This window comes from Perna viridis, chromosome 2, assembly GCF_037379345.1.
Source record: "Perna viridis isolate PV_CMFRI_1.1 ecotype Kerala chromosome 2, ASM3737934v1, whole genome shotgun sequence".
Taxonomy (NCBI): Eukaryota; Metazoa; Mollusca; class Bivalvia; order Mytilida; family Mytilidae; genus Perna; species Perna viridis.
The window spans coordinates 48,309,234-48,327,067 of NC_142446.1; the positions used below are offsets into that span (position 1 = coordinate 48,309,234).

The window sequence follows — 17,834 nt, forward strand, 5'->3', positions numbered from 1 at the left end:
GAGATGGTTGATACTCACAAGCATCTAGGAGTAATGTTGTCTTCGGAATGTAAGTGGTCAACCCATATTGATTATATATGTCTGAATGCAACTAGACAGTTAGGTATCCTGCGAAAGCTTAAGTTCACTCTGAATAGATCAAATTTGAATAAGATATATCATACTTATATTTTATCATTACTGGAATATTCTTGTGAACAGTGAGATTGACGTTCTGCAGAATGTGCAAATAAAATGGATAAAATACAAAACGAAGCGGCCAGAATTGTAACCGGTCTTCCAAGATATGCCAGTATTGAATCTTTATATTTTGAAACTGGTTGGGGGACATAAACAGATCGTCGATGAAGACGTAAACTCTGTCTATTCCACAGAGTACACAATAGTAAGGTACCATCATATCTAAAAGACTGCTTAACACCTATTTTAGGCTCAGCCAATCGATATAATTTGAGAAATGAGGCCAACGATGTTTATCCTCAAACCCATATTAAAACTTTTTCTAAGTCATTCTTTCCATCTGCTATACGATTGCGGAATATCTTAGACCTACGATTGAGACAAGCACAAAGCTTAGATAATTTCAAACAATTACTGAGAAATCAAAATTCCGTGTTCAAACCACCCTCATATTATTATGATGGAATTCGACAGCTTAATATTTTGCATACAAGACAACGTCACATGAGTAGTACAATCAAAGCTGATCTGTTCAGAGAGGATTTTGTGCCTGACCAGAAATGCACCTATGGCTGGCCAATTGAGGATAGTATCTATTTCTTTCTATAATGTCCTTTGTATGTAGAACAACGTGGATTATACATAGACAAGCTTCCGCATACTGGTGAAGATCGAATAACTATGATTTTATTTGGTAGCGCAATACTTGATAACACCAGCAATGCTGACAACTTTAAAACAATACAACACTTATTCAGCACTCAGGTAGATTCTGTTTATACTGACCTAAATGCCTTTGGTATTTTTCTTATTTTTTAATTATTTATAAACATTTTAACCTAATTATGATTTTTTTCCCTTTTGTGATTTGGACCTAAGGTTGAATTATCAATTTCTGTACACTACACTTGTCGTTATTTGTTCAACAATTTATTGTGTGTTATATTCCTTGTATGGAGGAGACCAGGTGAGTTGGAATAACTCGTGTCTAATCCATTTTTTTTATATTTGCAAATAAAATATGTTTAAACTAAACTATGTCAGATGCTAGATGTTAGGATGGAAGCAAGTCAGAAAATAGCTTGCCTGACAACATCTAGCACTGCTGGAGCACCGTTTAGACAATTCTATAATCAGATAAAATACATGCTTGTATGCTTCCTAATAATTATATTTTCTGTATAAGAAATACAAATGAACATGCAAGTCAAACAAAATATTCCCTAATGCAACAGATCGAACATAAACATAAATGTACATGGGAGGACTTTATTCATTTAAAGAGGTAGACCTAGGGTAAGGGACACAACTCTTAAAGATCATTGAAATGTTTGTATTCAGCATTTTACATCAATCTTATGTAGGCATCTAATTAACTTGGATTGATTTTATTCTGCTTCAAACAAAAGCTTGAGAGGCTTTGTTATAATTAAATATGATACAAACATATCACTGATTTCAAGTGTTAGTCCTTTACCCTAGGTCTTCCGCTTTAAGTATCAGTCCATTTAAAATTCAGACACTGCCTATGGTAAGGCGATTCATGGTGTAGAAAAACCCATGGATCAGACAATGTTTTTTTTGGTCTGCATATGTATATTTTGATGTGACAATTGTCCTTCCTGTATTTAGATCTGAACTTTTGACAAAACTACACTCCAAATGCCCACTAAAATCATCCAAATCAAGTACGAAATTCATGCAAATTGCTAATTTCATGTACAATCTATATAAATTTCATCTCAAAAGCACAACTCCCAAATGGAAAAAAAGAAATAAAACTAGATTCGGTGTGTTTTTGACATGCATGAATCTCTTCCTGTTTGATTTTTATAAAGACTGACTTTTTTCAACAGTATTGAAAATCATTTAACGTAACGCATTTTAAACGAAATTTCTTCCCTTCAAATGACAAATAACCAAGCATCTTGATACATGTAATTGCATCATATACAAGTATAAGTGCAACTGTATATTTCGGGACAAGACAGGCAGTGTCAATAGTACATGAACAAATCAAATCTTAGCTGAGGCATACATATGGCTTGATTATTATCTTGCTTCTTGCATTTTATATCAAATTACTGCAAATATATGACTTAATTTGTAAGCAAATACTACTTTTCATGCCAGTACGATAGAACGGAGTTCCAACTTTGTATGCCTTATTTTAACATTGACATATCACTAACTAATCTAACTTTGGGTCGATAATGGATGGAACTTATAATCACACAAATATAATCAACTATATTGACATTTTCAATTAACCACAAATTTCGATAAACATTACAAGTTGTTTTGTTTTTGTTTTTTGAAGTACCTTCGAACTGGTGGCAGTACCCGTACCCACTTGATATAGTAAAGCTGTACCAGTCCCAAGTGCAACTACAGAGCCTTAATCTAATTGACAGCTACACTGAAAACAACAAAAGGCGACAGAGATGTGCCGATCCCAAGATTGGTAATACTCTTAGTAAACACACTTAAGATTGAGAAGGAAATATGCATTGTGGTCCTTAGCCACCCTTTAAAATCAACTTAATGTAATGACATTCGAATGCTGTACTTTCTAACACGAGAAGTCTTTCAGGTACCTTCAATATCATGGGGACGTGGTGACGTGGTATAGAAGTTTCTCCGTAACATATGCTATAGCTATATACATTGAGTTGATATATGTATTTTTGTACATGCCATTTTGGTTATTCGCTTACCCTACTGGTTCACCTGGTCCATGCTCCAGTTATTGGTGGATTCCGAGTTGTTCATTTACTTTTATTGCTTTGTACATATTATTTCGGTTATTTTATGTTCTTAATTGTGTGTGTCTGTTTTTCATGTATGATCTTTGTCTCTGGATTGCATTCCTTTGTTTGCTGCCAGAATCTTGGTTCTTTTTATTACTCTTTCATAGTAATTTTTCTTAACGGATATATAAAATTATTTCTACAAGACTATTTTATACGAGTTTGATTGTAATGAAGTTACTAGAGGATCATCTGTTGCACGGAACAAGTTGAAATTTTTCCGGATTATATATTTTCTTGTATAGGAATATAATTTTCTCATAGAAAGCAATGCAACGTTAGCGTGCAATAAATTTCTATATTGAATTAGTGCAAATATAGTTAAAATTTGTGACGTTATCTATGACTGAAGTTTATTTTAAACAAGATTAATTAAATCATATTGCCATGCAATAACCCTGCATTCTCTTCTTTAGATCTTCATATTCTTGTAGAATTTTTATTTTCTTGTTCTTTGATTTTAGTGTATGATCACGTGATGTTCTGTTTCGATTGTGCACTGTATGATGTAATAGGCTTGGATGAAAACTAAGTTTAAACAATATAACTGTATTTAAATAGACGATGATGGTATGGCGGCCGTTGTCCATGTGTACAATAAAAAGTGAATCAATATGACAGTGCTTTACAATAGGGTAACAGCTAACATTTATACATTGATTGAACAATGGGGATATTGTTAACTGATGAAGTTCATATTTTGATGACGTGGGGAATTTAGTTGATATTTTGTTAAAGTGGGATTTTAACTCATATTTTAATAAAGTGGAGAATTTAGCTGATATTTTGATAAAGTGGGGAATTTGGCTGATATTTTGTTAAATTGGGATTTTAGCTCATATTTTGATAAAATGGAGAATTTAGCTGATATTTTGATGACGTTGTAAATTTAGCTGATATTTTGATGACGTGGGGAATTTAGCTGATATTTTGTTAAAGAGGGATTTTAGCTCATATTTTGATAAAATGGAGAATTTAGCTGATATTTTGATAAAGTGGGGGACATTAGCTGATATTTTGATAAAATGGGGATATTAGCTGATATTTTGATAAGGTGGGGACATTAGCAGATATTTTGATAAAGGAGGGAATCAAACTCATGTTTTGATTAAGTGGGGGATTTCGCTCATATTTTGATAAATTTGGGAATTTAGCTCTTGTTTTGATAAAGTGGAGAATTTACCACATATTATGTTATTAGACAGTGCCAAACAACAATTGAGATTTATAAAAACATGGGACTACTTTTACTGCATGTAACTAAATGGTTGCCATAGAAAATATATAAAAATGATTGACATTTTTAGATAAACTGTTGCTAAAAAGACATAATAAAAGACATAATAACTATACCAATACCATTTTTATTTCTGTTATGTCGTTGCTTGAGTAGCAGAAAGATGTATTATCAGCAAAAATCCTACAAATGGAAATGAGTCTATCTGCTATGTTATTTATAAAAGGGGTCCTAATACTGAGCCTTGCAGTACTTCAGCCAAAGTATTGCAAAGAACTAACGATGAAGTCTTTATGACACAAATGCACCTGTTGTTTACCTTGTTTACCTTGGGTGGCATATGATTTAATTTTATGCAGTAACCCCCGATGCTATACTTTTCCAAAGGCTTTTGAAAAGTCGCAGAATACAAAACATAAGATATGTTTTTACAATGAATTGAGTATATTGTTATACATTTTAAGTAATTGATGAACTGTGGATAATTCTGGTAGAAATACCGATTGAAATTTATAAAGGAGATGGTTTGAATGAAGGCGGCTGTAAATGTATTTATAAACAACCCTTTCCATTACTTTCCAAACACAGCTTATCAGAGATTAGAGGGTAATGAAGTATCACCTTTCTTGAAAATGGGAATCACGTTTGAGAGTTTCTACTGGGAGGGAAATATACCAGGCTATAATGATTTATTGAATATTAATTCTAGTGGCTTAGCAATATTTGGGGCATATATTTAACATCCTATGACTAATCAGGTCTAGCCCTGATGCATTATTTTGCCTGAGAATGACGTCGACAAGTAATGTCTTGTAATGTTGCAGTTGGTATATCAAGTCTAGCACGAGTTTTAAATGGAAAATCGTGAAAATTTGTATTATCATCATCAGCCTTTTATATCGGTGGAAAAAATACTTGTTTAATACGTAACAGTTCTTGTCATCTCCGTAAGCACTTACCTTGCTCTGCGATCATTGATAATGTTTTGTAAGGGTTGTAATTCATTGGAACCTTTGTTTGGTTTGATTCATATCTTTATTATTTTCAATATGCCTTAGAATTTGATGAGTGATCTAACATGGTACTATCTTAATTATTTTAATATTTGTCTTTGGGTTATAACTTCATTCTTTTAGTTGTATTTTATAACATACTTTATTGGAATTGCGTCCAAACGTTTGTCCTTTTTTCCGTATTCTATTCTGTAAGAATTTGGTTTTTAAACTATGGCTTACTACGACTGCGGATGCTAACGTGCTCTCACCAACTTTTTCCTGAAATCTTTTCAGCAAATATTTTTTGTCAACAGATTTCGCGTTTATATTTACATATATAATACATGTTGGCAGTATGGCATTATGTTTCTTTCTAATACATGTTTATTTAAATACTTGTGAAATGATATTAGGTTTACTGTCTTGGAAAATACAATGCCCAAAATTGGAAAATATCAAAACAAAATAAAGAAGAACAAGAGGCCCCCGGGAGCCTGAATCACTCATCTGGTTAAATTTTTGCCTTTCAGGGGCAATAACTCTAACAAGAAGTTGTCCGACAGTTAGACTACATGACTTATCATGAGGTTCATTTCATCAATCGGAAGTTTCATTCGATCTATTATAGTTTTCAAGATATTGAAAACTACTTTTACTAGATGTCAAAATTTGGCTAAACCTAACGGTTTTGGAGATATATGCAAAAATCTGCTGTCTGACCCCTATGTTCTATTTTTAGTAACGGCAGCCATGTTTTAACCCATCAAAAATCCAAACGGTCATTTTGTTAAGGATACCCTAAAAACAAAAAACAAAACTTTCATTGAATTCTGTATAGTAGTTTTTGAGAAGAAGATTTTTGAAAGTAATAACATCAAAAACTGCAAAAAAACGTCCAAAATGGTGCAATGACTCCAACATGGGTCAACAGATTTTCACCAAAATTTGACCACAGATAGATCTCATCATGCTGAATACTTTCAACAGATGTCAGAACTTGGCTAAACCTAATGGTTTTGGAGATATTTGCAAAAATCTGCTGTCTGACCCCTATGTTCTATTTTTAGTAACAGTGGCCATGTTTTTACCGATCAAAAATCCAAACGATCATTTTGTGCAGGATACTCTAAGGAACAATCATTATAAGTTTCATTCAAATATATTCAATAGTTTCAGAGAAGAAGATGTTTGAAAAATAGTTAACGACGACAACAGACGACGGACGCCAAGTGATGGCAATAGCTCACATGGCCTATGGCCAGTTGAGCTAAAAATGTATGCATATTACATGTATGTGCAAGAAGAGATAATGGCTTGCTTTTCCCTATCACACGAATTTGTCCATAATAAAGTTACTGAGGAAAATCTGTTATACAGAACAATCCTAAGATTTTTCCCCAGGGCATTGAGGTTATTTCAATAGACCAAAAAAATCATTCCTTTTAATTTAATTAATTTCAGCGAAAAAAAAATCATTTAGAAAGTTTGAAGACGTCACAGTTATTACAAAATTTAGTCTATGAGATTATGGACAAAATGTCTTATCCAATCAGAACCCGTATTACTCCTACAGTTAAATCATAAAGTAGTGTTTATGTTTTTGATAGTTTTATGATATATTAAATGAAAATAAGAACAAAACAAAACCAAGAACTGGAAAGTAAAACACTTACTTTGACTATTAACAGAGTTTTATTTCTTTTATTAATATGAGTATGTACAAAAAAAATCTGTACTCACTTGTATAGAAAAGCATTTTTTACATTAGGTATCTGTCTTCATCTTCCAAAAAATGCAAACAAAATAAATAAATAAGAACAACAATAGAAATAACAAAAACATAAAGTATGTATCAAGTACACAAGACGGTAGTTACTAGGTAACAAAATATTTTATTTAGCAGATGCATGCAAAAAATCCAGCATCATATAACGATCACCATGGAGCTTTATCATAAGTAAATGATGGCCGTAATGTATATATATATTGTTGTCTGTCAACGATTCAAAATGCTTTCAAGTTTCGAGGACAAGTTTGCGTACGTCAGCGAGGAAACTCACTGCTATGTATATAAATCAGCTAATTGATAGACATTCTAAAAAATAATAAAATCTCGGACTCCATCCACTTTAATCATGAAGACATGTTTTATATAAAACATTGCGCGTTAATAAGCGAAAGTATTACGTTATGTCGCATAAGTTTCGCGGTATAAATTAATTTTAAGTCTAAAAAAATGAGCTTTATGTGCTTTAGGATTATACTTCGCAGTGGAACAGGTCTTTTTATTATTTAATCAAAGCTATAAAAACGTTTTTTGTTGCTGTTAAGGACAGAAACTTAGATGGATCATCTATAAAGAAAAAGGAACTTGATAAAGCCATTGATTTTATTAATATTGTCATCCATATAATATCAATTTACTTATTATCAGAATACAATAGGATTAAAATCTGTTTTGTCAACTATTTATTCCTCTATTCCCCATATTCCGTTTAAACACCGACTCAAACACATTATACATCGTTGTATTCCAAAAGACGGTACACCTAGATACAGATATGTAGTACACGGTAGAGATTCTTCATACTTTGTAAAAAAAAGCGATTGAAAATCATCTTCCAAATACTCTGAAGATGTTTTCAAAATGCTTGAATTTTTTATCAACAACATATTTGTCCAGTGTGGTGGACGCCTTTTTTTAAAAAAAAGTGTCGGCATTCCAATGGAAACCAGGTGTGCTCCTCTACTCGCTGACCTTTTTCTTCACTCTTATGAGGTTGACTTTATAGCTGATCTAATCTAAAGGAAAGAACATCGTTAAGCAAGATTCTTTCATCATAGTTTCCGCTAGATAGATGACGTATTATCGTTATACAATCTAAGTTTCGGGATTTATATGTTTATAATAGCATCTACCCCAAAGCCTTATATCTTGATATACACTTAGAAATCGATGATAAAGGACACTATTGACCTAACTGTACGACAAAGGCGATGACTTTTCATTCCGTATTGCCGACTTTCCTCTCATCTGTGGCAACCCATTCAGCACCTGCGTTAGGAGTTTTCATATCACAACTCATAAGTTGCTGTAACTATGCAAACTTTTTGCACCGTTCTAGACTTCTTATAATTAGGCTTCTGGAACAGGGTTATGTTGCTACAAGTTTGAAGTCGTCACTACGTAAGTTTTATGGTCGTCATGAACTCGTCGATCGTTACGGGGTATCCATCTGCACCGACTTGTTCAACGTTTCAGTTTTCCTTTCCTCTTTCGTCCACCCCGGACTTGACTATTTATGAACAGACCGGTGCGTGTTTTTTTTGGACAAAAGCAAAGAAAGTTTACCCTACCGGTGTACCTGGTCCATGCTCCCATTTATTGATGGAGTCCGAGTTGCTCCTATAATTATGTTGCTTTGTTAGTATTATTTTGGTTATTTTATGTTCTTTGTTGTGTGTGTCTGTTTTCCATGTCTGGTATTTCTTATGATTTCCACTAGAATTATGGTTCCCTTGTTTACTCTTTTATATCAAGAATTTATCAAATGGCGTCGCATTACGCGTGCATGACACTTTCTTCCCTGCATCAACACAAGTTTAACTTAAAGATCAATAAACACACCTTACGTTACTGGTCGCTGCGTAGATATGTTACTAATTTTTAAAATATTGATAAAGGAATCAGACCGTAATCGTGTGATATGATATGTACAGAGAAAAAAAGGTTATTATAACCGGAGCAAATATGATTCCATTTAATACACATTTGATTTGTTTTATTGAGTACTTTGTTTCATTTAAAAAGGTATAGGCCCTTATAAAAGAAGATGTCGGAGAGTAATGAATAAGTACAGACGACTTGACGGTCAGTGTAATGATTTCGATAGTCCGGCTGCTGGGAGCTTGCTTTACAGATTTGGTAAGTTAGATGTTGATGAAATCTTATGATACCAATATTAACAGAGTAATGTTCTATAAAGTAATTTGTGTATTTCCCATTTGTGTATTTAGGTTTCATAGGTTACTTTCCTTGTTATAAACGTGGTCGGTTTGTATCAGTGGCTGTTTGTGTCAGAATAGGGACAGTTCTATCGGCTTACTTTCAACAAGTATTTGTTTATTTTTTTTTTCAAAAGAAAGCCGGTAGAAAAACTTAATTCGTAAAAAAAAAGTATTGGCGAACTTTTGTAAGTAAGACGATACTTTTTTTTTCACTCGTGTCATAATTACACTGACCAATGAAAATGGTCGTTACAAGTTAGAAAGTAGAAAGTAATTTTGCACTAGTCTAAATTCAATAGTTGGCTCCTTATTTTATTGTATCAACTTAGAAAATATAAAGTAGATATTAAATATGATAAACAGGAAAGTTCTGCCAATAATCAATATTATCAAATTAAATATGAAGAATGACTATGTTTTCTCTTTAAATTTTACAAGTTTCGATTGGTTAAAATATGAAGAATATGTTAAGCGTGTTATAATTGATACGAAAGTGAAAGTAAAGTTTACTATAGTATTTAGTCTTGGTGATGATTTTTATCATTATTCATCTTTCTAGTATTTATTATACTTCTATATATTTTACTAATTATATTTTCAAGCGTTAAAATGTCGGTTAAGTGTCGGTTTATACTTTTGAATAAAAAATTGTTTCATCCGGGAATTTACAAAACGGAAATATTGTGAAGTTCTTATTTTCACAGTTTTCTAAATGTCCTTTACGATATTCTGGAGTTTTGATTTGTTTCCGTTTATTCCACAATATTTCCGTTTTATAAATATCAAAATTCCCGTAAGGCTATGGCAGAACAGAAACTTTGTCCTTTTTCATTTTTATTGTTCATGGAATTGGTCCAATGATTTTATACTATAGTGGATATAAATCTTCAGATCAAACAAATCCTGATTACGATTATCTGTTGTACAAGTATAAATTTTCCTCGTATCTTGTTTTTTTTTCGACGCAGTCGATTTAGTTTCGCTTTTTACCTTTGAACGTAAGGACACTTTTCTATAGGAACGCAAGTCACCTGATCGCAATTCTGTTTCCGATTTGCCAAATACTGATACCTTAGTGGCGTTAAAAAAAAACAGTATCGAAAATTGATACTGCGCGTTTTAATGAAATATAGACTTATAATTAAAGAGAACAAAATTTTACTGCGTCAGATATCTTTTTTTTAAGATATTACTTGCTTAAAGTAGCCACTCTTAAATCTGCATAGATTTGATACTCGTCTGCAACAATATCCGGCAGACTGCGGACAGGGCATCCCTCTATACGTTAAATAGTTTGCATACCAAGGAATATAATTCGTACATTAAACAGACAATGGAAGGTGTATGATTTTTTTCATACTTTGATAAAACTCATTGACTTGTCTTCTAATTTGTATACAGTCAAATATAACATGAACTTAACGTGTATAGTAAAGATGAATTTCACAAAAAGGCTCGATTTCCCCTTTATATCAGTGAACTATGTCAGATATTTCATGTGCTAAGTACATGTGAAAATCACGTTAAATTCACTTGAAAATCATGTGAAATGATGTTGTCCGTGTGTCATGTCCTATGGCTATTAATGAATTCATCAGTTTCATGATCGGCTTTTTACTCTGGCAACTCGCTGGTGGCGTAAGATTTTTTTCTGTTTAAATTGTTTTTTTTTTTTTACTTTTAGTGAGTTTGAAGACTTCAAATATTTATCAATTAAAAGCTATTTTATTCAATCATGTTCATTTTTTATCATTTGTAGGTAGAAACATTCCCCTTGAGAATACACCAGACACCTTCTGTAATCTGTACACACCAAATCCACGTGATATAAGCAGGACGTTACTACAAAGGAAGGAATTCATTCCAGCCACAAGCATTAATCTCCTGGTAGCTGGCTGGATCCAGTTCATGACTCATGACTGGTTTGATAGTGGTGAAAATGATAGAAGCAGGTAATATAACCCGCCCCCGCACCCCCCCCCAAAAACAAAATATATAAAATAACAAGGCTAATCACAAGCTGGTGGTCAATCCTCCTAGCTATCGTATTAAAATCGGATATTGATTTTATAATTAATGCAGATACATTTACAATGTTACATCGATTGTACATTTTTACATTTGAAATATCCTTGGTTCCTGTTATTTAAGGGTAATCAAGGGCAGTGTTCTAGGATTCCTATTTCCCGTTACCCGGGGAAAGTGAAATTTGGGTCAGGGAAAGTTAGGTACTTAGTTAACTTGCCCGTGGATAGTTGAAAACTTCATATGCTGTAAGGATTTGTTTTGTTAGGAAAGCAGTCATTGACTGGGAAAGCTGGATTTTTCCCGAGGAAACCTCAATTTCTGATAAATCCTAGAACACTGATTAGGGAACAGAGATTCTAGCGGAAATCAAAAGAATGAAATCCCTAGACAAAGACATGGAAAACAGACACACACAATCAAATACATAAAATAACCAAAATAATACGAAGTAACAAAAGTAAAAAGGCAACTCGGACTCCACTAAAAAGTGGGAGCATGGACCGGGTGCACAGGTAGGGTAAGCGTCCTCTGAAAACTTTATCACAAGACATTTTACTGTCATTTACAGAGTTACCTTCATTTAGTTTGAATTCAACGGTATATTTTATATAACTTAAATCTCTTATGAACAGGGGTTAAATGAAAAACCAAATGTTAATTTTTAATTACTCTAGAGTTTTCAACAAAATATCAAAAATAAAAAAAATGTAGGATTTCCAACCATGAATCATATCTTGCATGGTTCTTAACCGGAGTTCAATGTACTTTTGAGCAAACAAAATTGCTAAAAATGTTCCTACTTAAGTACGATTCCATATAAAATTTAGACACTGCCAATGGTAAAGTGATTCGTAGTGTAGAAAAAAACCCACAGAACAAACGAACTCCAGCAATCCTAGAGGTTATCAGGCAAACTATTTTCTGACTTAGTGCCATCCTAGCCTCTGCCATCTGACATGTTGAAAGCCACCGCAAATGTGTGTTTTAAAATATTTTAAGTCTTTTATTTACATTAAAGAAGTTTAACCTATCGGAAATCAAGCGATAAAAATCCAAAATATGTGTTAAATACCTAGAAAACATTTGTAATGAAGATAGTTGTCAAAATGACCTGCCATTTTGAACTAGCTTGCTTATTTTACGGAATACAATATATTTTTTGACAAAACGAACGTAAAGTTGGTAAAGTCAATTCGTTGGGTAATTTGATATGTTCGTTTCGAAAATTTTAAAATCCAAAATTTTATCAACCGGAATTACACACTCAAAAAGCTAAAAACCAACTATGAAGTTCATTTTAACTGCTTTTACAATGGATTTCCAGGATTGCTGGATTTTCTCATCAGGTAGGTCATTTGTTTTTTCTTCAGTGTAACCGGGGAGGTTCTATGAAATAAACACAGTTTCCCAGTCGTTGTTTATTGTGTACAGGAAACAAAAACAAAACAACCCTGTAATAACAATAAATACAAATTACAAATAGTATAACAACTAAATCATATTATGCATAATACAATAATAAAAATGTCCTATAGGTATAATAGATATTATCCGTACTCAATATTTTCAGTAATATTTCAAACTACTACAACGGTATATAATTCATACACTGAGTTCCAGTAATTAAAACAGTGTACGAATAATGTTAAGCAGCATAAACATGTGAACCATGATTTAACCATTATCATATAAATACTAATATGAATAACTTAATGCAAGATAACTAATCTAAGCTTATTACATAAATACAAAAATATGAACTAAGTACCTGTCTATGGGACTAAGGTTATACAACAATACAACCGTCTTAATGGAAACAGGTATGTATATCTGAAATATTATGGATATACGTTATAATAAATACGCACAGACTATACCTATGTAAGCGCAATATACAATTATAGCACAAAATGGACAGAATATAATAAAACCATAATTGTCATATTAACCTTTATCGTAATGATTAACTTTTCTGCCTCCAGCTTTAAAAAAGAAGGCAATCAACGATTTGAAAAGGAACAAGTTCCCATTTGCAGCATTTCTCATATTACAAAGCAATCTACTTCATAACTCCACAAATTTACACAAATAAGTAAAATATAAATACCTTAACTTAATGGAACAACAGGATTCCAAATAGCATAAATCCAAGCAATGATTTGTAGATATGTTCCACAAAAATATAAGAAAATATCAAAGATCAATATTACTTCGACACAATGAAAGAAAATGAAAGAATCTAAATTCCCTCCAACACGTTCAACCAATCACAGACGCTTCTCAAACCTCATGACCCATACAACCAATGACAACTCTAGGATACCACTACATCACATCTCAAAGCTAGCTCTGACATCATTCACACACTAGATCTAACCAATCAGATCACTCGCTCAGCCATACATCATACAATCCTACGTCACAGCTAACAGTAAAATTACATCATAGATAGAATGACCCTATATAAGTCACATGACCAATGCATGTTCACTCTATACCTGTACATGTAGTAAAATCAATAAATCAATGAAATAGTCAAGTTAGCTGGAGATCACTTTAATGGTTTAAATGGACAATACATATGTGATTATAAATTAGAGAATTGATAATTGCAATACACATTATAATTGCTTATACTAATAAAAGTCAAACCTATCACATCAGTTAGTCACATTCTCCCGTTTTATGGTAAAGAAACGGTATAAAACGTTTTAAATGGAAAATAGTTTACTATAATTCTGCCGATTTCAAAGTGAACGTCAGAACGAGCGTCATGCAATATGGCACTCGGAAGTAAGAGGTTGGAGTATGGTGGAACGGAATTCCAATCTCTTACGCTGTAGGAGTAAGAACAGACGGTGGTTTTTCAGTCAACATATGCTATATATTTTCATAAAAATAATAAGTGTGGACACAGACTGGTATTGCTCGAGGGGCAAGTATGGACGCAGACTGGTATTGCCCAAAGAGCAAATTTGAACATATATACGTTTTGTCTTGAACGTGTTTGCATTGTCTAGAAAACTTCTCCATTTGTTTATCCTATTTATGAAATTTTGCAGTATTCCAAATTTTAAAATACGTAAAACACCGAGGCTTCATTCCTTGTATTGCATATGATAGAATCTCTCGGTGATGGATTTGGCTTCCTCTTTCGATAGTTTTGGTTATGAGTAATTCTTGTATACAACTAATATTTTGATTATGATCTTCCTACATATTTGGTTTTAATGCTGCTGATGAGAGGTTACTCCTTGAAACACGTGTATCGAAATATACAATATATAAAATTGGTACATTTTTGTATTGATATCAATAATTGAATTATGCACATGTTGATAAATATCCATTAACATGTGTTACTAAACATCTAAATGGGGAACAAATTCAACTATGGATTGCCATAGGACAAGTCATATACATATTACAATGCTTCTTCCTTGAAGGTGTACTTGCATGGATGTGTTGAACTTGCTATGTCATGTTAAGGATTGGCCATTTCACTTTACATAGGTTAGCTTGATACAATTCTGGACTCTCGTTTTTTTAGATTAACAGAAACCTACACTATGGTATCTGTCAGTTACATGGGGGCCTTTATTTTAAAATGATAGGGGCCATAAACCCAAAATTAAACAAGAGCATTTCTTTTGTAGTTAATAAAATCATATTAAAATTTCATAATATTAATCGACCATAAGTCATCGCACGAAAACCAAGTGAATATGGACGACGACACGGACGCCGCCAACGGTGACGCCGCTGTCAGCACCATACCAATATACAATGTTTTGCGGTGACACTATTATATTAAATATATACATATATGTATATAGGCAAATTCGGGGTTTGGGAATGCTCCATTTTCAATTCAATTCCCTAAAAAGCCTGTCAATTACTCTACCTTGAGACCAACTTAGTAGTGAGTAATTTGCTAAGAATTTACATCTATAGGTCTTTGTTTTTACATAAGTCCTAGTTAAACAGTTTTCTAGGAAAAGAAAATAAAACTGCATAATGGAGAAAAAAAATTCCCACTTACAGACATGTACTCAACAGATAACATTCGGAATTCTTATAAAACAAAATTATGATACCGGTATATGAAGGACTTAAAAGCTAAATCCATAGATACTGGCTCACGGTTAACACTTCAAAATCAATATTTCAATTAAATCTCGTATCATACAATTTTAATCAACTTCTAAATAGTTATATACATTTGTAGCCTGAAAAATGTTTCCTTGGACAAAAACTGTGTACTATAGTACTTGTTTTGCAGCTGTATAAAATATATCCAGAGCCACTGCCAGTATCGTTTGGTTTCAGAAACAACGTAACGTGTATGTACATTCAGTATTTCAAAACACTGTCATTGACATTTCTTTAGTATCTCTATTTCATTAAATCTTGTAAATCTTTACAGTTTCATCAAACTTAGTTACTTTTACGTGTGTAGTTTTAATGTCTTGGTACTAAAGAAAACCCTCATCCTTTTAACAGAAAAGCGATTCATCCATATTTGTCTATCTGCAAACATAAGAAAAACAATTGACATTTATGTTTATTACTTAACAAAAATAATCAAAAATGTTGTTTTTTTAACATACATGTAGTTGTATGTGAATGCCTGTATTTGTTGATTGAGTGTATAGTGTTACTCTACATCTATAATCATATACAGTAAATCCAACTGTGCAATTCAAAATCAATGTCTATTGATTTTTCTAAGGAAAACATTATCTGACATCACTATGGCTGTAAAACATTATCTGACATCACTATGGCTGTAAAACATCATCTGACATCACTATGGCTGTAAAACATTATCTGACATCACTATGGCTGTAAAACATCATCTGACATCACTATGGCTGTAAAACATTTTTTTTGTATTTTAACTTGCATGCACATGCGTACAATATCATAATAAAATGAGATCAGAAAAGGAAAATATAATTACAATATCATTTCAATTCCCTAAACTATTTCTCCACTTGTGATGATAAAGCTCAAATCAAATTTTACTATTCTCAATTGAGAAATAATACTGAGGGAGAATGTCGAGTAATACAAATACATGCACATATATACAGAAACCTGAAAAATAATCAAAGATTTGCCAAGATAATATTTCTTTCGTGTTCATACATATATTTAAGTGTTTTGATTTCAAAATCCAGTTAACCGGGTTACCCTTAATGTACTTTTGTACATATATAAAACATACATTTAGTACTTAATTGAACAAATGTAGAGTTGACGGACCCGTTGTACTTGTACAGTTCATACATGTGTAATTTATTTACACACGATAACATGTACATAAAGTCATAATGTGACGGTTTTCTATAAATCGGAAATTTAACAAAAAATAATAAGTAAACTTTAAGTATAAAAAAAAGATTTTATGTGGTAAACATCTTTAAAAAGAGTAATATTTACATGTACAATGTTTAAGTATGAGGGTGATTAAAATTATATTTTTATGTACGTGTACAAACTTAAGTTTATTTGCACGAAGTCATAAACAAAATAACATGATTAAATTATAAATCATATCAAGATTTGTCAGTACATGCAGTCTGATATATACATATACAAAAATGTATAGCAAAACTAAAAATCATTGGAGCTAGCTTCTCCGGAATGTACTTACATGTACACAGTACTTTTATGTGCACATAACCTCTATATGTATAATGTAGAGTCCCCAAAACTTCGTGTTCCAGTAATGGGCAGCTAATTGGACTACCACAACTTAACGATTCCTCAATGCCATGTATTTTGCAACAAAACGTCAAAAAGTTCATATACATGATATACACGTACGTGTATAGAACATGAACTGTTCAAAGATATGTAAAAAATGGTCCTATTTAACCTTGGTACTCAAGTTTTTTCTCCAGCAAAACGTGAAGAAGTATGGACCATATTCAACTTGTGTTCGTAATAAAATGCAACTTGGAGAATCTATACCTACCTCCTGGACTGCTATATGATCAATTTTCCATTGGAAAAATATTTAACAATTTCAAAAAATCGATTTCAGAACCGCTTTTGAAAACACAAAACCCAAACCTCATATTATCTGTATATATGTAGACTACTACTACAGTGTAAGAGGTTGGAATCCCCTTCCTCCATACCCCAAACCAAGTCAGAAAATAGCTTGTCAGACAACCTCTAACACTGCTGGAGTAATAAATAGACCATCCGTTTAGGCCTAAACAATGTTCGCGGTCACATACCGACCCTTCTTCAGACCCCCTACCAAAACGTTTTTATTCGTGATATTGAAAAAAATAATAACTAAAGTCTGCCGATTGTCTTTCAGAAAAAGAAGAAAAACAAAGAGTTAGAAGTACTGGTTGTTTATACTTAGAATCGATTGTAAACACACATGACGTGAATGTGCTCTTGGTCGTGGATAATCCCTTCTGAGATTCGGCACTTGAGATATTTTTTTTTGTTTGACCACCGCCATCAAACCAAAAAAATGCCGCAAGCTCCGAATCCGTAAAGTTTGTTTGTTTGTTTGTTGGGGTTAAACGTCCGAGCAGCAATATTTCAGCT

General features: G+C 32.6%; 1 protein-coding gene and 1 long non-coding RNA gene across 2 annotated transcripts in view; one reads left to right on the plus strand and one right to left on the minus strand.

Annotated features, from left to right (window-relative positions):
- The window catches only part of LOC148625489 (uncharacterized), a 33,637-nt gene that overhangs the window by 7,806 nt on the left and 7,997 nt on the right, over positions 1-17,834 (plus strand). Inside the window, exons 2-4 of the mRNA XM_088569080.1 lie at positions 2,501-2,644; positions 9,034-9,147; positions 10,990-11,182. Of these exons, the coding sequence (XP_088425206.1) occupies positions 2,501-2,644; positions 9,034-9,147; positions 10,990-11,182 (451 nt within the window). The remainder of the gene's footprint in view (positions 1-2,500; positions 2,645-9,033; positions 9,148-10,989; positions 11,183-17,834) is intronic.
- LOC148625490 (uncharacterized) lies at positions 11,769-13,678 on the minus strand. The gene is made up of 3 exons (XR_015919939.1): positions 13,366-13,678; positions 13,027-13,088; positions 11,769-12,709 (listed from the first exon to the last, which is right to left on the minus strand). It is a non-coding gene; the product is annotated as an uncharacterized LOC148625490 (long non-coding RNA).